Genomic DNA, 21,704 nt, shown 5'->3' on the forward strand with positions numbered 1-21,704 from the left:
CACAGGCGAGTATGTAGAGACTCACTCTGTCTAGAGATGCAGCCCAGTGTGAAGCACTGTCTCAGCATCCTCAGCTCCATCTCATCTCAGGACCTACCTGTATCCTGTGACGCTGGAGAAGCAGGACCTGGTATCCCCAGGCTACTGGAAGGCCCTGAGTTGCAGGCTGGGGACAGAGTGACCAACTTCAACAACAGGCATGGATCTTAAAAGGAAAAACTTTGTAAATTAAAGATTCAGGAGTAAATTGCCTTGAATATATTTAATCTACTGGCCTTCAAGTTTCAACGTGTTCCATCTGGTATGGATGTTAAGACACAGTCAGTGTATCTCAGGGTTAAAATGTGAAGAATTCACCAAGTTTCCATCAACTCATCCTGTTTTGATCACAGAAAGGGAAACTGAGGCCCAGAGAGGGCAGTGGCTTTGTAAGGCCACACAGTCACTGGAAGCAGATAGGAATGAGGGTGATCTAAGGCATGTGCTAATTCTTCAGGTCTTGTTTCTACATTTTATTTTAAAAAATTGTCCTTAGAACCATTCACTTGGGTCTGCTGTGATTTGCTTTAGGGTCTGTACTGGCTGTGTGGTCGACCTCCATTGACACTATGACACGTGAGTGCTCATGAAGACTAAATTCTCCACCACACAGCTTCTTTTTCCTAACTGATGAGGAAGGAAATAAAGCAGAAAAGAAAAGATGAGTTGATAGGAAAGGTTAAAAAAGAAAGGCAAGTTGGAACAAATGGAGGTGACTGAAATGGAAATAGAGATGGGCGGGTACCATGACCAGAGGGGGAAGGAAGAAGACATAAGTGCTTCAAAGTAGATTTCCAATTGATAAAAATCACCACTAAAGCAAGTGGCATTTCTTTTACTGTTTTTTCCTTTAATTAAATTATAAATATAACACATCCTCATTTTGAAAAAAAATTCAGAAAATTAAGAAGTAAAAAGAGGAAAACCAAGGTGGCTTACTGTCTCATTCCCCTGTTGACATTCTGGCCAGTGTTCTTCTGACGTTTCCTGTGCTATGCTCGCACATGCCTCATTGAACAGTCCGGTCATTTCATGTATTACTTTTCCTTGGGAATCTAGAGTGAGCATCTTTTCCAATTCATGAACCCAGTTCTACCGGGCTCCTTACACCACGAGGCCTGTCCCATTCTGTGGCCGCACCTGGCGTCACACTGTGGACGGCGTCCAGGCCAGGGAACCATGCTGTGTGCCACTGCCGAATGCCACCTTGCTGGCCTCACCGCTCGATGCCACCAGGAAAATGATGTCTGCCCTTTTCTCTTTTAGACAGATCTCACAGGAAGATAAAAATTGGGAGACCAATATCCAGGAGCTACAAAGAAAGGTATTGTGGTTTCTTTTCTCGGGGATTTCTTGAAGAACAGAGCAGATTCCTTTTCCTTGCTTCATGTGAAGTTTCAACTGAAAGTCATCTTTCTTTTATTCCTGTAGTTGTACATGAGACATAAGTTATTTCCAGGAACTAATGGGAAAGATAATTTTCCAGACATGGTAGGCTTATTTTGTCCAGGAATTCAAAAGTTAAACTTTTTATGTTCCTTTAAAGATAGGGCAGCATTTTCTGTGGTTGGCCGGCTCTCAGCTCCCCCTGACCCTGAAAGGCAAGTCTGTGGTTCCCATTGTGCGGATGAGGAGATGGAGGCCAAGACAAGGGAGGCGTGCTGCTTGAGATGGAACACCTTTTGGGGCAGAGATGGAGTGTATGTCTTCTGTTGTACGGCTCTGACTTTGGGAGGCAAAGCTCATTTTGGGCTCTTTTGCTCACTTTCCCACCTTGGTGGAATTTCTCAGCCCACCTGAGGACACATAGTGCCCCTCTCCCAGCTCAAGATCTGCTAGAAGTCATTTATATCTTCATGAAATTTCAAATCTGGGTAGTTTCTTTCCTCGGGAGAGGTTGAATACCCACTCTCTAATTATGATAGGAACATTTTGTCCTTCGCTAAAGGAAATTTAGACATTGGGACCCAGTAGGTAACATGTTCTTTGAGTCTGTCCTCCTAGCATCTGTCCCTCTCAGATGGTCAGGGTTAGGGAAGACGGGTGTGGCTATGACATTTTTCTGGCCTCAGGCTTAAACAGACACTGCCCACCTTTTCTAGTAGTTCTGTCTGCAAGTTAGGGATGAGACTGTGTACCTCTCTGTGTACCTGGTGGACAAGGACCGGGGAGCTGGGCACTACCCCCGCATTGTTTCTCAGACTTCTCACTTTGATGACCTCCGATAACCAAAGGATAAAATTTGACAGACACCCCAAAATAACAAAGAACAAACTTCGATCATCTTATACCAGCCGAGCGACACTGGAATATTCTTTGACCTCCCTGCTCCCTCCATTTCCAATCCTGGAGTTGGCCATGGTAATACCCAGTTTCTGTGGTTAACCTGGCCCAGGGAGATGCCATGCCCCTTTCTTCCTGATTCTCCATCACAGACTCATCTAGCAAAATTGGCTTCCTTGGTGGAAGAAGGGGAAGGGGAAAATGAGTGGGGGCCGGCCAAGCCTGGGCAGTGGGGGGGGAAGGAAGAGAGGAGCTCCCAAGGCAGCCCCCATGGCCTGTGAGCAGGGGACCAGGGGCTGCTGCCAGAGTCACTGTGACACAGAGGGATATGCTTGTGGTTTTTATGGCAGCAGCTTTAACTGTGTGACCAGAGAAATCAAGAGAGAAAACCTATCTCTAACTCTACCTATACCTACACCCATACTCATGTCTGTGTCTATGTCCATGTCCATGTCTATACCCCTGTCTATACCCTTATCTATGTCTACATCTATCTCTATGTCTACATCTATATCTTTATCTACACCCATATCTTACCCATAGCTCTGTCTATATCTACCCATACCTATACCTAGATCTATATTTATATAGCCTTATCTATATTTACATCTAGACCTGGATATCCTAGGCATAGATTAACAGACAGAGGTGCTGGTGGGACCACACTGAGGAAAGGACATAGTGCAGTTGTTGGTTCACACCGTGGAGTGTGATTCACACAGGGGCCTAGTTAGATGTGTGTACTTCTTGGGACCTCACTCCCTGCCCCAGTCCCACACAGCACAGCACCCTTTGGAGACCTTGCCCTATCTTGCCCTGTGGCTCAGGCCCACTGGAAGGAGGTCTGCAACTCCAAGGTTAATGAAGGTGCTGCAGAGTACCTCCCCTCACCCCCTGAATGCCTGGGGCAGGATCCCATATGTGTCATCTGGTGACTAGGGGACTGCTAAGTGCATTCAGCAGAAGTCCTGTTATTGCAAAACAGGACTTTTTTTTGCATTGTTAAAATGCAAAACATTTTAACCTCAGTACCACATGAGCAGAGATTTGCATAATAGAGGGAAAGTTAAACTAAAAGGCTATGAACACACAGTACCTGTGGAAATGCATGTGTCTTGAAGGGCCAGGTCCCTGGAGGTTAATGTGTTGGCTCCCCAATGGCTTTATCTTATCTAATGCTGGCAGTGGGGCTGGGAACAGCTTAGCATCTCTGTGTCATATTGAAAATGTATTTAGTCAGGTGTCATATAAAAGGATTGTACTATATTTTAAATTTTTTATGTTTATTTTTCATAGATTTTGATTTCAAGATTTTGAATGTTCTAATCTTGAATCTGTACAGTTTTCCTTGTAACACATGATCTTATCTTTCAAGTTCAAGATGCTATATTTTTCATCATAAGGAGAAATTCGTAGTGATTCAAATCACGTAGGATTGTGGACACACTGCAGAAATCAGATTACACTGAGTAAATGAGTTGTGTTTTCCTCTCTCACAGCACAGGATATCAGACAGGATTCTGCTCGCCAAATGCCTGACAGTGTTGGGATTTGTTATCATCATGTTCTTTCTCAATTCATTTGTCCCTGGTGTTCATCTTGATATTGGTGAGTCTAATTTTTGGGGTAACTTTTGTTGATAGGCTTTTCAAGTGACATCACAGTCTGGAAGGGAATGTTTCAAAGCTTGTTCCCAGATGCTGGTGAGGGCTGAGAGGGATAGTTTTCTGGAGGAGAGGGTGAGGAGGACGGAGAGGGAGAGAGAGAGATACATCTCAGTGCCATGGGTCCTCAGCCCCTCCAGGTTTAACATTAGAAGGGATAGAGAACAGGATGGATAGCATCATCTCTATCATACTTAATAATCAGATCTTCAAACTATTACTGGAGAAGCACCTCTAGAAGAGATAAGAGGTCATATCAGCAAGGCCACATTCCTGCAGTTTGTGCAACCCGACCTGACGATTAGATGAGAGACGTTAGTGAAAGGGCAAGAGAATTACAAGAAGTCTACGCTGGTCCTTCTCCTTACCCAATGGTGCATCCATTTCCCCTATGCAACAGAACTCCATTCTCCCACCTGCTCTCATGGATTTCTCTTCTCTTGCTTTCACAGTCTTATGGCTCTCACTTTGTACTTTCCCAAGGTGTAGGTTGAATGGCCCATCCCCACCTGACACATGGCCATCTTGCAGAATGAGTTCACCAGATATCTTGTTTACCCTGGCATTCTTCTACTCTCCATCAACATTTTCCATGTTTCTTAGATCTTTCTAGTTGATTTATTAGTTATCTCTATTGGTGTCATTATTTAAAACAAAATAAAACCACTTCCAAAACCCACCTCACATGAAAGTATAGATATAAAGTTAAATTTGAGGAAGTGTCAAGGAGTATTTTCTTTAAACAAAATCTTTACCTATGGTTTTCCTTCAAAAGTGAGCTCTGCTAAGATGTTTTTATAAAAATTTGACTTACTGCAACATTTGAAGAATATAACTTCTGTAGAAAGCAAAGCTTCTTAACTGTGTAAAATAGACAGATAACATGGGCAGGCTTAGTTATTTGAACCACAGCATTGCTCCTTTATTTCTTGGCTACCACTAGGAATCTTTATATCTCTAAAGATTAAACAAGTACAACAAAACTGGTATTTTGTGGGCAGATGGGTTCCATTAGCTAATTCTTTTGTGTGTTCACAGATTATTTTGTCATGGTCCGAGCGCGGGTTGGAAAAGAATTTCCAGACACAAGGCAGAATGTAAGGAAGATAGGGTTTATTAAAGAGAAGGATCACTGCAAGAACAGCGGGCTGACTTCCCAGTAGTCAGGGAAAGTCGACAATGAGCATGGGTTGCTTGTCTGTTTTTATAGCCAGGGAACCTGTAAGTCATCTGCTGACTGGGCAGAGTACGTATGCTTTCAGTGTGCTGAGAGAAAAACAGGGCAAATGTCTTTCCTTATATAAGATGGGAAAGGGACAGGGCATGGTGCTTGGGAGGGCTCTGGGACATTGCAATGGTTGCATTGTGACAGAGTGATGGGAGTCCTGTAACTCTTTGTTCTGTCAATATTGGCCCTTTGAGTTTATCTTGTTCTTTGTCCTTGGAGCACACCACATTTCCCCCTCTCTTTATTTAAAGGGCCAATTCTTTGGCCCTATTGGATCCCTGTTCATGTCTACCTACCTGCCTAGCTCCTTGTCAGGCGTTCGGGAACACTTTTTGTAAGGAGAATGGCCGACAATCTCTCTGGCTGCTTCCTGATGGGTGGGGGTGTCATAGGGGCCCTGGGTTCCCAATGCCTGCTCTGTCAGGGTGTATTAACAGAGGGAGATGAGAGTCCAGGGAATGATAAGAAGGCTTGTTCCAATGTAGTCCGTGTGCCAACTGGCTGTTACCCTTGTTGTAGCACCATCTGGAATTGAATCTTTTGAACCTGTTGGGAGATGAACTTAGATAATGTGTTAATAATGCAGGGGCCATACAACAAAACAAAGGCTATCAGGATTAATGGTCCCAACAAGGGCAATAGCCATGTCCATATCTGGATTCCCACAGAGGAGAGGAGGCTAGAAAGCCAGCTGGGGCCCTGTCCTGCTCTCTCTTTTAAATCTTCTATTAATTTGATGTTTTTCTTTAGAATCTGAAGGTTTTCTTCAATCTGGCCAGAGGTATTAAGCAGCATATCTAATTTAGTAGGGCACAGACACCCCCAGCCTCAGCTGTTATAACATTAAGGACCCTCCTATTTTGTAAAACCACCTCGGCCAGAGAGCATAGGGTTGACTGCTTTTCCTCAATGGCTGCTACTGTAGCCTTCCAAGATTCCTGGTCCATGATGGTGAGATTGAGAACACTCCTCTCTAAGAGGGGTATGCCTGCAAACCAAAAGAGCCCTCTAAAGACACTATGTATTATTTTGGGCCTATCAAGAATTGGGTTATTGTAAGCATGTCCAGTCAGTGGTTTATTTTTGTCTCTCCCAGACAGGTCTTAAGGCCTCCTCAAAGAAGGACCCAAGGTTGGGAATGCCTCCTGAAGAAGCTAAATCCTTTGTAATGGTTGCCTCTGGGACCACAGCACTAATTGTGCAGGAGCCCCTTCAAAGTGTGGGAAGATCCAGATAGACCCTGTTACTGCATAGAAATGAAAATCCAGTGCCCCTCAAAGATACCCCCATTGTGGGTCCCCAGAGCCAGGCCCCGACCTTTTGGGAGTTTTCCTCTGGAAATAGACTGGGGTCCCATGGCCTAGGATTAGATTTTTTTTGGAAGGCCAAACTCCGAGGAAGTAATCATCTATACATAAAGGGGAGAATCCAGGTTCTGACTGATTATGAGTGTGATAGGGGGAATTGGCATAACAAATTTCTGAATATTAGCTGAATTATATTATATTTTGGAGGAGAATCTTGCCGGGAGGTTAAACTAAGTGTCCAGTGGTCACACTGATGCCCACATATTTAGTTCCCAGGCTAGTTCCCAGCTGTTTATGGGGATATGGTCTTCATTAATATATTTCTTAGCCTCATTTTTCCTTGAATTTCCCCAACACAAAGTGAAATTAGCTTCATGTACATCATATTTATTTTCCTCTGACCAGGGATTCCACTCCAGGCTAGTCTGATTAAAATTGAGGGTGTAGTTACAAAGAGAGTCATTTAGCCAGCCCAAAACGGGTCTCCATCCATCCAGGTTTTGGAAACAGAGCTGTGCCTTGTCTGCCCAAGCTTGGGCTAATGCTCATATCCTGTTTTCCTCTTCATGAGTAGAAGTGGTCAGGACTACATGAATGTCTTTCCAGGTCAGGTCAGAGGCTATAGTGAGGGCCTGAAATTCCTTAATAAAAGTGGTGGGATCCAGACTGAAGGAACCTAACTTGTTTTGAATTTGGGAAATGTCAGACATGGGAAAGGGAACATGGACTCTAATAGTGCCCGTGTCTCCATTTGCTACTTCCCTTAAGGGAAGCATATTAGAATCTGTTTCCTGGCGTTGGGCAGTCCTCAATCTTGTGTGGGGAGGGGAGGGGGGCTTTCACCCTGATAAGGGGGTGGCTGTTGGGAAGCTGTGGGTTGAGGTGGGGTGGGTGCTGAAGCAAAGGGGGTTGATGGGGTGGGGGACAGGAAAGGTCGAGTGGAGGATCGTCTAGGAGATCTGATGGAGAGGGAGACAGAGGGGGTCAGGGGGATAAGACAGCAACAGAAAGACACATGCGGCATGAGTCCCTCAGATTGGGATTCTAACTAAGGGCCATAAAGGTCTGGACATAAGGAACCTCTGAGTCCTTTCCTTGTTTCCGGCAAAAGAGATCAAGTTGGAGGATCATGTTATAATTTAGTATGCCATTAAGAGGCCATTTTTCTTGGTCCCCCAGTTTATACTGGGGCCAAGCCGTGTTACAAAAGAAAATGAGCCTCTTCTTTTTGTGATTTTCAGGGTCAAATTTTTTTCCAGTTCCTGAGGATGCAGCCGAGGGGTGAGTCTGAGGGAGGCCCCCGAGACGTACCAGAACCCATTCTTAGCCTATATGCCATAGAATGGGGGTACTGAGAGTCACCGGCTGACAGAAAGGTGTCCTCTTTGTCGCAGTGATCTCTCCACGTGACTAATGCACAAGATAGGCCGACAGTCCCAACAGTCGTGTCTGACCGTGAGAGGTGACCCCTGAGCATGTGACTAAGGCACAAAACATGCGAATGAGGCACAAACAGTGCGACTAAGGCACGGTGCAACTCGGGCAATGAAAGAAAGAGAGAGAGATTCCCGGGACCCACCGGGTGACTCACCGTTTGGCGATTCCCTGAAACATGAAAAGGCACTCCTGGGACGGCTCAGATGCAGCCTGAGCTCCTGTAAGTCAATCCAGACCAAGAAAAAGGTGACAGTAACAGAGAAGACAGGCTGAGGAATCCGCCTCGTAGTCCTGCTAGGGCGGCGGCCAAGGGGAGGGGGCTCGGCGTTCTGCTTGAACCAGTGTGTGTCTCACGGTGCACAGAAGTTGTCTTGCTGGGGGCAGACGCTCTAACAACCTGATCTGTTCCGTGACTCCCTTATCCTTTCACGGGAGTCTTCAAGTGGCAGCCGCCCTAATGGCTTTTAAATGCCTGACGCGTGCCCGCACAATATCAATTGGCCTAGTCCTCAGTAGGAAGACAGAGGGACCCTCACCCGTTCTGGGCAGCAGTTATTGGGGTGAAGTGAGCCGTGGAGCCTTCGGAACACACCAGGGTGTGGCCCTGGCCAGAGTGCTCTGTTGCTTCCACGGCAACTTGCCTGTTCACAGAGGGTCCCAAGAAATGAGGAGAGGAGGTGGGGGAGGAAAGGAGGTGGGGAAGGAGACCCCCCCAAGAGATAGCCCCATACGGACCACCAAAATATCGTGGTCCGAGCGTGGGTTGGAAAAGAATTTCCATACACAAGGCAGAATGTAAGGAAGATAGGGTTTATTAAAGAGAAGGGTCACTGCAAGAACAGCGGGCTGACTTCCCAGTAGTCAAGAAAGTCGACAATGAGCATGGGTTGCTTGTCTGTTTTTATAGCCAGGGAACCTGTAAGTCATCTGCTGACTGGGCAGAGTATGTATACTTTCAGTGTGCTGAGCAAGAGAAAAACAGGGCAAATGTCTTTCCTTATATAGGATGGGAAAGGGACAGGGCATGGTGCTTGGGAAGGCTCTGGGACATTGCAATGGTTGCATTGTGACAGAGTGATGGGAGTCCTGTAACTCTTTGTTCTGTCAATATTGGCCCTTTGAGTTATCTTGTTCTTTGTCCTTGGAGCACACATATTCTGTTTGTTTTCTTTTTTTTTTTTCTCCATGTTGGCAAAGGTTATTAAGCTTGAAGGAAAGTTATTGTCTCAGCTACAGGAGCTTTCAAATCTATAATATTTCACTGGCAGCTACTTTATGAGAAACAGGTCATAAAATTGTATTTAAACTTTACCATCATACTTACAATTGTTCTGCTTACAACTTTTTAAAATTGAAGTATAGTTGAATTACAATGTTGTGTTACTTACTGCTATACAGCAAAGTGACTCAGTTATACATATATATACATTCTTTTTCATATTCTTTTCCATTGAGGTTTATTGAATATAGTTCCCTGTGCTATACAGTAGGACCTTGTTATTTTTTTCTAATTTTATTTGAGATTCTACTTTAAAAGAACACATCACACATTTTAAAGACTGAAGAAATGTATTGGAGTTTGCATGCAATTTTGTTAGCATTTGGCAGTGGTCTTTGTAGAAATGACAATACTTTTAAAACTTAAAGTCACATCTTTTACCATACCTATGGACTTTAAAACATCTTGATTACCATGAAACTTTTTTTTTAAAGAAGACAAGAATGTCTTCTTTTCTTTCTTTTTTAAAATAAATTTATTTATTTTATTCATTTTAAGTTTGGCTGTGTTGGGTCTTCGTTGATGCGCGCGGGCTTTCTCTAGTTGTGGTGAGCGGGGGCTACTCTTCGTTGTGGTGCGTGGGCTTCTCGTTGCAGCGGCTTCTCTCTTTTTTTTTTTAACATCTTTATTGGAGTATAATTGCTTTACAATGGTGTGTTAGTTTCTGCTTTATAACCAAGTGAATCAGTTATACATATACATATGTTCCCATATCTCTTCCCTCTTGCATCTCCCTCCCTCCCACCCTCCGTATCCCACCCCTCTAGGTGGTCACAAACCACCGAGCTGATCTCCCTGTGCTATGCTAGTGCAAAGCAACCATGAAACTTTTTATTTTAGCCTGAGAAGTCTACACTTTTTACTGAGATGTCACATCTCTTTTTGTGTGGTTGTTGCATCTGGGATTGAAAAGCTTATTTTGTTTCTGCTCTTAAATCTCGTGTTTTCAGTTAGGATTGTGTGCAAATGATTTTTTCTGGGGATCCTAGAACACGTAATCTGTATATTTGCATATTCACCGTGATAGGAAAGAGTTAGGTTGACTAAGAGAAGGGCTTGATTAGCATATATGTTAAATGGAATACAGTTTCCTTAGAGTTCCAGTAACTCTCTTAATGGAAACAGGGGCAAATTTAATGCAAGATCTTCCCAGGGCTTCAGTGGATAGAGATATGATCATTTGTCTTTGGTGAAATACTGTTTTGAATATGACATACTGGGTAAGTTGAGCATAATACAATGTAATGCCATATAACATCAGGTGATGTCACATTACACAACGTGCATCATGTAACATGTGACATCATATAACACAATGTGATGCCACATGACAAGGTGGTATCATATAAGGTGCACCATGGAACACAATGTGACATCACATAATACAATGGGGTGTCATATAACACCATGTCATGTCATGTAACAAAACGTGACATCATGTAATACATTCCTTTATTTAAACATCATAACCTAAACACAGCAATGATTGTCATTCTCTTTTTCCTTCTTACTTTATTTTTTAAATTATCATAGAGCAAAACTGATTTTTCTTTTCAAATTCAAAATTCTATGAACTTTAACAAAGATGTATATTTATGTAACTGCCACTTTCATCAGAATACAGAATAGTTCCATCACCCCTACCAAAATTTCTTTGTGTTATTCCTATTTATCACCCTCTGCCTTAATCCTGGTGACTCCTGATATGTTCTCCATCACTATAGTTTTGTCTTTTGGAGAATGTCATATACATGGAATCAGACAACCTTTGGGACTGACTTCTCTCACTCAGATTCATCCAAGTTGTTGCAGGTAACAATAGTTCATTCTTTTAGTTGCTGAGTAGTCTTCCATGGTATGGATATACCACATTTTGTTTATCCGTTGGCCCATTGAAGGACATTTGGGTTGTTTCCAGTTTTTGGTGATTGTGAGTACAGCTACTGCAAACATTTGTGTACATGGTTTTGTGTGAACTTAGGTTTTTATTTCTCTTGGGTAATTACCAAAGAGTGGGACTGCTGGATCATATTGTGAGTGTGTGTTTAGCTTTAAAAGAAGCTGCTGCACCGTTTTTCAGAGTGACTGTAGCACTTTGCCCTTCCACAGTAGTATATGGGAGCTCCAGCAGCTCTACATCCTCACCAGCACTTGGCATGATTAGACTAGGCTTTAAATCTAGGACTCACGTGTTATTATAATCATTTGTTTACCTCTCTGTCCCCTGGTATCCCCCTCCCCAGCTAGATTCAAGGGCATGGTCCATGTCTTCTAGGCTTTTCTCCACTCAGTGCCTTGTGTTAATGCCTGACACATTAGTAGATACAATATATAGTTTAATGGAATGCATGAACAAACTTCTTATTGATTCTTATAGATTCCAATTTCATTATTGTGAGAATATCATGTGTGGCTGACTCAGCCTGTGTTTTCTAGAGAGCGAAGTCTTGTGTGGGCATTCTTCAATGGAGAGTATGATCCCAGGGAAGAGAAGTAAAGGACAGAGAAGTAGAGTGGTGAAGGGAGTGAGTCAAAACAAGGCTGAATCACTATCTGGCTACATTATGGGCCACTGGTCACTCCATACAGTAGGATTGTCTGAGAAGAAACATGAGATGTGTCTCAGGACTGTCCATGAGGTTGCAGGGAGAAAGAGGGAACATTTACCCATTGGTGCCAATCATCCATTGGTCCAAGTTCTTCCCCATGGAATGCCAACTTGCAGGTGCATCCAGCTAATAAATGCATGAAGGCCACACGACAGAGGAGCCCCAGCTGGGAAGCAGCTGTTGGTGCATGGGCTCAAAGGCAGATTTGGTCAGGGGGAACCTGTATGAGGGCATGTTTACACAGAGCTGGCCACTGCCATAAACTTCTGGTGAGTGACTGGAGAACCCTGAAGGACCCAAGTGCAAGAAGTGGCACAACAGTGAAGAAAGAAAAGTGAATAAGGGTAATGGTCACAATTCATATGCATCTGGCAAAGAGATAGTTCCCCGAAGTGCAAGGATCTTTATCTAAAATGTACACTGGAATTAACTCCATATTGCTCAAGCTGTTACATACAGACAGGTCCATAGTCTCTACATGAAATTCTTGGTGCCAGATATGTTTCAAAATTCAGATATTTTTGTTTATATTTTACGAAGACAATTAAGTGCACACACAATTTTATATAATGGAACAACCCCGAGGGGTTCAGGCCCAGCACCCTGTCCTTCGAACATTAGTAATTCTACAGTGAAACCTGAATATTTTTTACAAGGTAGGATAAATTATGACCACAGATAGCCTCATTTCATTTCAAATCAGGTTTTGTTGAATTTTGACATAAAACATAAAAAATTTGCTTTTCCAAACTTTAGGATTTTAGAATTGTGGATAACTGATTATGAAAACTATAAGAATCAGCAAGCTGGATTCAAAATGTTATCTTTGTCTTTAAAATTTAAAACCTTGATTAATAATTTTTTAGGTCTCCTTCTTTGATAATTAGCTCAGAATGTCACCCTAGGTTCTCTCACAATAAGTTTGATTAGATTTCAGTTCTGGAGATATTTCTGTAATTATTTCCTTGATATGGTTTCAAGGAAACTGGTGTTGTCAGTGTCCCTTGGTGTCCTTTGTTGAGAAATTTTATTGTCTTTATTAAAGTATTTTTAGCTACCAGTAAAACAATCTACTTGATATCAAGCAAAATAGGGGATTATTAGAATGATACTGGACTAACCCGCAGACTCCAAGGGACAGTGGGCTCTGGGAGAGAGGGGTTGGAGTGGAGCGGGGAAAGCAGACTTAGGAAGTAGAAAGGCATCCAGACCGAGGGCATACTCCTGTCCCCCAGACACCTTTTGTTCTCTTCTAATTGCCTCGTGCTTCTCCATGGACCATTTTCTCGTCTTTTTTCTGCTCGTGGCAGAATAGAGCTGGTCTCATTAGTTTCCCAATTTATAGGATCTCAATTTCAGCCACACAAAGAGAAACGACTATTTTGAATCCCAAATTCCCTGGAGAAGAGTTTGATTGACCCAGGTTGGGTTAATTTCCTTTCTTAACCCAGAAATTATGACCAGGATAACAGGGCCACATGGAAAACATGGCCAATCAATTTAAAAGGAAAATATAACTAAAATATTAAAAATACCTATAAATTAAGTGAAAGATACAAAATGGACTGGAATCCTGAAAAACTCTTCACAAAAGAAGATATTAAAATGACTGAAATTACCAATAAGCATATGAAAAGTTGTTTAACCTTATAAGTCACAGTAAAATGTGAATCTGAACCACAACAAGATACGGCTATATCCACACCTAAATGGCTAAAATTAAAGGCTGACAACACCAAATATTAGAGAATATAGAGCAACAGGAAGTGTCATACACTGCTGATAAGATTGTAAATTTGTACAGACTTTTGAAAATGATTTGGTAGTATTACCAAAGTTTAGGACAATGCATATCTATAGCCCAGAAAGTTTGTTCTTAGTTATATTCCCAACAGAAATGTGTATGTCTGCACACCAAAAGACATGTCTTAAAATGCTCATAACAGCATTATTTATAGTAGCCCCAATCTGGAAGCCATTCCATATCTATCAACTCTAGAACTGATAAACTGTGAGATAATCATACAGTGGAATACTATACAGAAATAAAAATAAATGTATTCCTGAAACTGTAATGATGTGACTGAATCTCACAAACAATGTTGAGCAAAAGAGAAGTCTGATTGAAACTCATATAATACATAGTATATGATTCCAGGTATGAAGACTCAGAAACGGGCAAATCTACTTTATGTTGTTAGGAGTCAGTGGTTGAAGGGAGAGTGTAAGGAATGGAAGGAGGTCTAATTGGGCTTTTGTTGATAATGTCCTGTTTCTTGCCCTGGGAGGAGGTTACATGGTTGAGTTCCCTTTGTAACTGAGCTATATGGTTTATTTAAAATCAATGCACTTTTCTGTGTATATGCCATAGTTCAATTAAAATGTTTATTAAATGATTTAATGAATATATTTACTGTATCATTCAGACTCCTGCAAGAAAACAGATGACATACTCAAACTTGGTAATTTGAATGAATTTACTATTGGGCAAGATGGAGGAATCCACAAGGGGTAGAGTGGTATCCCAGAGCCAGTGTGTGTGTGTGTGTGTGTGTGTGTATGTGTATTTCTTTTTCATGTATTTCTGATCTGATCTTTATGATTTCTTTCCTTCTGCTAACTTTGAGTTTTTTTTGTTCTTTTTTCTCTAATTGCTTTTGGTGTAAGGTTAGGTGGTTTATTTGAGATTTTTCTTGTTTCTTGAGGTAGGATTGTATTGCTATAAACTTCCTTGTTAGAACTGCTTTTGCTGCATCCCATAGGTTTTGGTCTTCGTGTTTTCATTGTCTTTTGTTTCTAGGTATTTTTTGATTTCTTCTTTATTTCTTCAGTGATCTCTTGGTTATTTATTAGTATATTGTTTAGCCTCCATATGTTTGTATTTTTTACAGATTTTTTCCTATAATTGACATCTAGTCTTATAGCACTGTAGTTGGAAAAGATACTTCATATGATTTCAATTTTCTTAAATTTACCAAGGCTTGATTTGTGATCCAAGATATGATCTATCCTGGAGAATGTTCCATGAGCACTTGAGAAGAAAGTGTTTTCTGTTGTTTTTGGATGGAATATCCTATAAATATCAATTAAGTCCATGTTGTTTAATGTGTCATTTATAGCTTGTGTTTCCTTATTTATTTTCATTTTGGATGATCTCTCCATTGGTGAGAGTAGGGTGTTAAAGTCCCCTATATGATTATGTTACATCAATTTCCCCTTTTATGGCTTTTAGCATTTGCCTTTTGTATTGAGGTGCTCCTATGTTGAGTGCATAAATGTTTACAATTGTTATATCTTCTTCTTGGGTTGATGCCTTTATCATTATGTAGTGTCCTTCTAAGTGTCTTGTAATAGTCTTTATTTTAAAGTCTATTCTGTCTGATATGAGAATTGCTACTCCAGCTTTCTTCTGATTTTCATTTGCATGGAATATCTTTTTCCATCCCCTCACTTTCAGTCTGTACGTGTCCCTAGGTCTGAAGTGGGTCTCTTGTAAACAGCATATATACAGGTCTTGTTTTTGTATCCATTCAGCCAGTGTATGTCTTTTGGTTGGAGCATTTAATCCATTTACATTTAAGGTAATTATTGATATGTATGTTCCTATTCCCATTTTCTTAATTGTTTTGGGTTTTGTTATTGTAGGTCTTTTCCTTGTCTTGTGTTTCCTGCCCAGAGAAGTTCCTTGGCATTTGTTGTAAAGCTGGTTTGGTGGTACTGAATTCTCTTAGCTTTTGCTTGTCTGTAAAGATTTTAATTTCTCCATCGAATCTGAATGAGATCCTTGCTGCATAAAGTAATCTTGGTTTTAGGTTTTTCCCTTTCATCACTTTGAATATATCCTGCCACACCTTTCTGGGTTGCAGAGTTTCTGCTGAAAGATCAGCTGTTAACCTTATGCATATTCCCCTGTATGTAATTTGTTGCTTTTCCCTTGCTGCTTTTAATATTTTTTCTTTGTATTTAATTTTTGATAGTTTGATTAATATGTGTCTTGGTGTGTTTCTCCTTGGATTTATCCTGTATGTGACTCTCTGTGCTTCCTGGACTTGATTGACTATTTCCTTTCCCATTTTAGGGAATTTTTCAGCTATAATCTCTTCAAATATTTTCTCAATCCCATTTTCTTTTCTTCTTCCTCTGGGACCCTTATAATTCGAATGTTGGTGTGTTTAATGTTGTCCCAGAGGTCTCTGAGACTGTCCTCAATTCTTTTCATTCTTTTTTCTGATCTGCGGTAGTTATTTCCACTCTTTTATCTTCCAGGTCACTTATCCTTTCTTCTGCTTCCGTCATTCTGCTATTTATTCCTTCTAGAGAATTTTAAATTTCATTTATTGTGTTGTTCATCATTGTTTGTTTGCTCTTAAGTTCTTCTAGGTCCTTGTTAAACGTTTCTTGTATTTTCTCCATTCTATTTCCAAGATTTTGGATCATCTTTACTATCATTACTCTGAATTCTTTTTCAGGTAGACTGCCTATTTTCTCTCCATTTGTTTGCTCTGGCGGGTGTTTACCTTGCTCCTTCATCTGCTGTGTATTTCTCTGTATTCTCATTTTGTTTAACCTACTGTGTTGGGGTCTCCTTTTCACAAGCTGCAGGTTCGTATTTCCCATTGTTTTTTGTTGTCTGCCCCCAGTGGCTAAGGTTGGTCCAGTGGGTTGTGTAGGCTTCCTGGTGGAGGGGACTGGTGCCTGTGTTCTGATGGATGAGGCTGGATCTTGTCATTCTGGTGGTCAGGACCGCATCTGGTGGTGTGTTTTGGGGTGTCTGTGAACTTTTTATGATTTTAGGCAGCCCCTCTGCTAATGGGTGGGGTTGTGTTCCTGTCTTGGTAGTTGTTTGGCATGGGGTATGCAGCAATGCAGCTTGCTGGTCATTGAGTGGGGATGGGTCTTAACGTTGAGATGGAGATCTCTGGGAGGGCTCTCGCAGATTGATATTACAAGGTGCTGGGAGGTCTCTGGTGGACCAATGTCCTGAACTCGGCTCTCCCACCTCAGAGGCTCAGGCCTGACACCTGGCCGGAGCACCAAGACCCTGGGTCATCCTGGAGAAAATGGACTGAAGCCAGGAGAAAGCTAGAGGATTGAAGACTTGTCAGAATGCTTGTTTGATGAAATCAGGCAAAGGATGGTGACTTTCTGTACCCAGGCTCTCCTCACGAAGGGGAAAGGGGTGCCTAAGGAAGCTGAGTGCACGCTTCCTATCGTTTTATCTGTTTTAAGTGTACAGTTCAGTGGTGCTAATCACATTCACAGTGTTGTATAACCATTACCACAGATTATTTTTAAAACTTTTCATCACCCCAAACAGAAACTTTGTAACCATTAAGCAGTAATTCCTCATTCTCTACCCCTTTACCCTCAGCTCCTGGTACCCTCTAATCTGCCTTTTGTCTCTATGAATTTGTCTATTCTAGATATTTCATATAAGTGGAATTGTAAAATATTTGTCCTTTTGTGTCTGACTCATCTCAATTAGAATTTTTCATGGTTCATCTATGTTATAACATGTATCAAAACTTCATTCTTTTTATGGATGAATATTTCATTGTATGTATATACCACGTTTTGTTTATACATTCATCTGTTGATGGACACTTGGATTGTTCCAAATTTTGGCTCTTGTGAATAATGATGCTGTGAACATCAGTGTACAATTATCTGTTTGATCCTCAATTTCAGTTCTTTTGAGTATATGCCTGAGAGTAGAATTGCTGGGTCATATGGTAACTCTATGTTTAGCTTTTTGAGAACTTGGAAAACTATTTTCCACAGCGGTTTCACTATTTTATATTCCCACCAGAAATATATAAGGTTTCCAATTCTCCACCTCCTCTCCAATACTTGTTATTTTCTGTTATTTTTCCTAACTATAACCATCCTAGTAGGTGTGACAGTGTATCTTACTGTGGCTTTGGTTTGCATTTTCCTAATGACTAATGATGATGAGCATCTTTTCATATGCTCATTGGCTCTTTGTAGATCTTTAGAGAAATGTCTGTTCAAGTCCATTGCCCATTTTTAAATTGGGCTGTTTGTCTTTTTGTCCTTGATTTTTATGTATTTTTATATTCTCCTTATTAAACCATTATCATATATATTATTTGCAAATATTGTCTTATATTCTATAGTTTGTCTTTTCACTTTCTTGATAATGTCTTTTGATGCACAAAAGTTTTAATTTTGATGAAGTCCAATTTATCTAATTTTTCATATGTTGATTTTGTTTTAGTGTCATATCTAAGAATCCATTGCCAAATCCAAGGCATTGAAGATTTACCTTTATGTTTTCTTCTAAGAGTTTTATGGCTTTAGCTCTTATATTTAAGTCATTGATTCATTTGGAGTTAATTTTTGTATATGTTGTGATGTAGGGGTCCAACTTTATTCTTTTGCATGTGGAAATTCAGTTGTCCCAACTCTGTTTGTTGAAGAGATGATTCTTTCCCCATTGAATGGATGTGACAGCCTTGTCAAAAATCAATTGGTTATAGAGATATGGGTTTATTTATGGACTCTAAATTCTATTCCAGTAGCACACTGCTTTTCTGTAGTAAGTTTTGAAATTGGAAAGTGTGAGTTCTCTGACTTTATTCTTTTTCAAATGGTTTTGGCTGTTTGGGACCCCTTGCAATCCATATGATTTTGAGAGTTGGATTTTCCATTTATGCAAGAAAGGCATTTTGTTAGGAATTGCACTTAATGTGCAGATCTCTTTGGGTAGAATTGACATCTTAGAAATATTAAGTCTTTCTACTCATGAAGATGGGATATGTTTCCAATTATTTGTCTTTGTTAGTTTCATTTAGCAATGTTTTGTAGTTTTCAGTGTACAAGTCTTTCACCTTCTTGGTTTATTTATTCCCAGGTACTCTATTCTTTTAGATTCTCTGGAAATGCAGTTGCTTTCTTAAATTTTTTCCAGATTGTTTATTGCAGGTGTATAGAAACACAACTGATATTTGTGTGTTGATCTCATACACTGCAAATTGTCTGTGTTCATAGCTTTCTTCTGGATTCTTTGAGATTTTCTATGTATAGGGTCATGTAACCTGTTAACAGTTAGTTTTGCTTCTTCCTTTCCAATTCAGATAGATTTTGTTTCTTTTTTTTTGCTTAATTACTCTGCACTGAGATTCCTGTTTAATGTTGAATAGAAGTGGTAAATGTGGACATACTTATCTTGTCCTTGATCTTAAGCAAAAAGCTTTCTTCCTTTCACCAATGAGTATGATGTTAGCTGTAGGTTTTTCATAAAGTTCCTTTATCGTGTTGGTGAAGTAACTTCCCTTCTATTCCTAGTTTTCTGAGTATTTTTAATTATGAAGGGATGTTGGATTTTGTCAAATACCTTTTCTATGTTAATTGAGATAAGCATATTCTTTTTTCCCCTTCATCCTATTAATGTGGTGTATAACATTGATTTTTCCTATGTTGACCACATTCTTGGGATCAATCCTTTTAATATGCTGTTGGATTCCACTTGTTAGTATTTTTTGAGGATTTTTGAATCTGTATTCATAAGGGATAGTGGTCTGTAATGTTCTTTTCTTTTGATGTCATTATCTGGCTCTGGTATTAGGGTAATGACGGCCTCTTAGAATGAATTAGGAAGTATTCCCTCCTCTTCTATTTTTGGAAGCATTTGAGAAGATTTGGCTTAACTCTTCTTTAAATGTTTGGTAGAATTCACCAGTGAAGCCATCTGCTTCTGCACTACTCTCTGTTGGGAGGTTTTTGACTAGTGATTCAATCTCTTTACTTGTTTTAGGTCTGTTGAGATTTATATTTATTTCTGAGTCAGTTTAGGCAATTTGTGTATTTCTATAAATTTGTCAATTTCATCTGGTTATCTAATTTGTTGATGTACAATTATTAATAATAATCTCATAATTTTTTAAATTTCTGTAAGGTCAGTAGTAATGTCCCCACTTTCATTTCTGATTTTAGTTTGTTTCATTCTCTCTTTTTTCTTTGTGAGTCTAGCTAACAGTTTGTCAATTTAGTTGATCTTTAGAAAGAATCAACTTTTGGTTTTGTTGATATTCTCTATTTTATTTCTGTTCTCTTATTTGGGAAGTTCTAGCCATTATTTCTCCAAATATTCTCTCTGCCCCTTTCTCTTGTCCTTCTGGAACTTCCATTATGTGTATGTTGGTCCATTTGATGGTCTGTGTTCACTTTTCTTCACTCTTTCTGCTCCTCAGACTCAATACTTCCAATTGTCCTATTTTTAAGTTCATTACTTCTTTCTACTACATGCTCAAGTTTTCTTTTGAACTCTAGCAAATCTTTGTTTCAGTTATTGTACTTTTCAGCTTAAGAATTTGTTTGATTTCTTTTTCTTCTTTTCCTCTTCCTCCCCCTACCTTCTCCTCCTCCACTTCCTCCTCCTCTCTTTCCTCCTCCTCCTCTTCCTCTTTCTCCTTCTCCTCCCCCCCCTCCCTCTCTCCCCTCCTCCTCCTTCTTTTTCTTCTTCTTCACTATATTAACCATTTTAAAGTGTACAGTTCCGTAGTTTTAAGTATATTCACATTGCTGTGACACAGATCTGCAAAATTTTTTATCTTGCAAATCTGAAACCTTTATTCATTAAATGCCTTGGTAACCACTATTCTACTTTCTGTTTTTATGAATTTGACTACTTTAGATACCTCGTATAAGTGGAATGATACAGTCTTTATCTTTTAGTGACTGGCTTATTTCACTTAGCATAAAGTCCTCAAGGTTTATCCATGCTGTAGAATGAGATAGAATTTCTTTCCTTTTTAAGTCTGAATTATATTCTATTGTATGAATATACCAAATTTGTTTATCCATTCATCCATCAATAAATATTTGGGTTGCTTCTAACTCTTGGCTATTGTGAATAATGTTGCTATGAACAAGGGTATGCAAATATCTCTTTGAGACCCTGCTTCAATTCTTTTGGATATATACCCAGAAGAGGGATTGCTGGATCATACGGTTGTTACACTTTAAGTATTTTGAGGAACCTCCATACCATTTTCCATAGTGGTTGAATCACTTTACAAACACCAACAGTGCATAAGTGTTCCAATTTCTACACATCCCCACCGACACTTTTTTTTCTGCTTTTTTGATAGTAGTCATCCTAACAGGTGAAAGATGATTTCTCATCATCATTTTGATATGCATTTCTCTAATGATTAATGATGTTGAGAAATCTTTTCACATGCTTGTTGTCCATTTGTATGTCATCTTTGGAGAAATGTCTGTTCAGGTCCTATGCCTATTTTAAAATTAAGTTATTTGAATTTTTGTTGCTGAGTTGTAGGAGTTCTTTATATATATTGGATATTAACCCCTTATCAGATATATGATTTCCAGATATTTTCTCCCATTCCATGGGTTGCCTTTTCACTCTGTTGATTGTGTCCTTTGATGCACAAAAGTTTTAAAGTTTCATGTAGTCCCATATGTCTATTTTTGCTTTTGTTGCCTGGGCTTTTGGTGTCATAGCCAAGAAAACATTGCCAAGTTCAATGTCATTAAGGTTTTCCCTTAAGTTTTCCTTTAGGAGTTCTATAGTTTTTGGTCTTACATTTAAGTCTTTAATTCGTTTTCAGTTAATTTTTGTATATGGTGTAATATAAGGTTCTAACTTCATTCTTTTGCATGTGAATATTCAGTTTTCCAACACCATTTGTTGAAGAGACTGTCCTTTCTCCACTGAGTGGGCTTGGCACCTTTGTTGAAGAGCACTTGTCCATATTTGCAAGAGTTTACTTCAGGGCTCTCTCTTCTAGTCCATTGGCCCCTTCCTTCCTTTCTTTTTATTGAAGTATACTTGATTTACAGTATTGCATTAGTTTCAGGTGTACAGCATAG

General features: G+C 40.0%; 1 protein-coding gene across 5 annotated transcripts in view; it reads left to right on the forward strand.

Moving 5' to 3' along the window:
* Positions 1–21,704, forward strand: part of OCA2 (OCA2 melanosomal transmembrane protein) — a 299,171-nt gene that overhangs the window by 175,044 nt on the left and 102,423 nt on the right. For all 5 annotated transcript variants that reach the window (XM_061199031.1, XM_061199036.1, XM_061199032.1 and 2 more), the window contains 2 exons: positions 1,306–1,363; positions 3,822–3,930. In XM_061199031.1, the coding sequence (XP_061055014.1) occupies positions 1,306–1,363; positions 3,822–3,930 (167 nt within the window). The remainder of the gene's footprint in view (positions 1–1,305; positions 1,364–3,821; positions 3,931–21,704) is intronic.

The sequence above is a fragment of the Eubalaena glacialis genome, chromosome 1 (genome assembly GCF_028564815.1).
Source record: "Eubalaena glacialis isolate mEubGla1 chromosome 1, mEubGla1.1.hap2.+ XY, whole genome shotgun sequence".
Lineage (NCBI taxonomy): Eukaryota > Metazoa > Chordata > Mammalia > Artiodactyla > Balaenidae > Eubalaena > Eubalaena glacialis.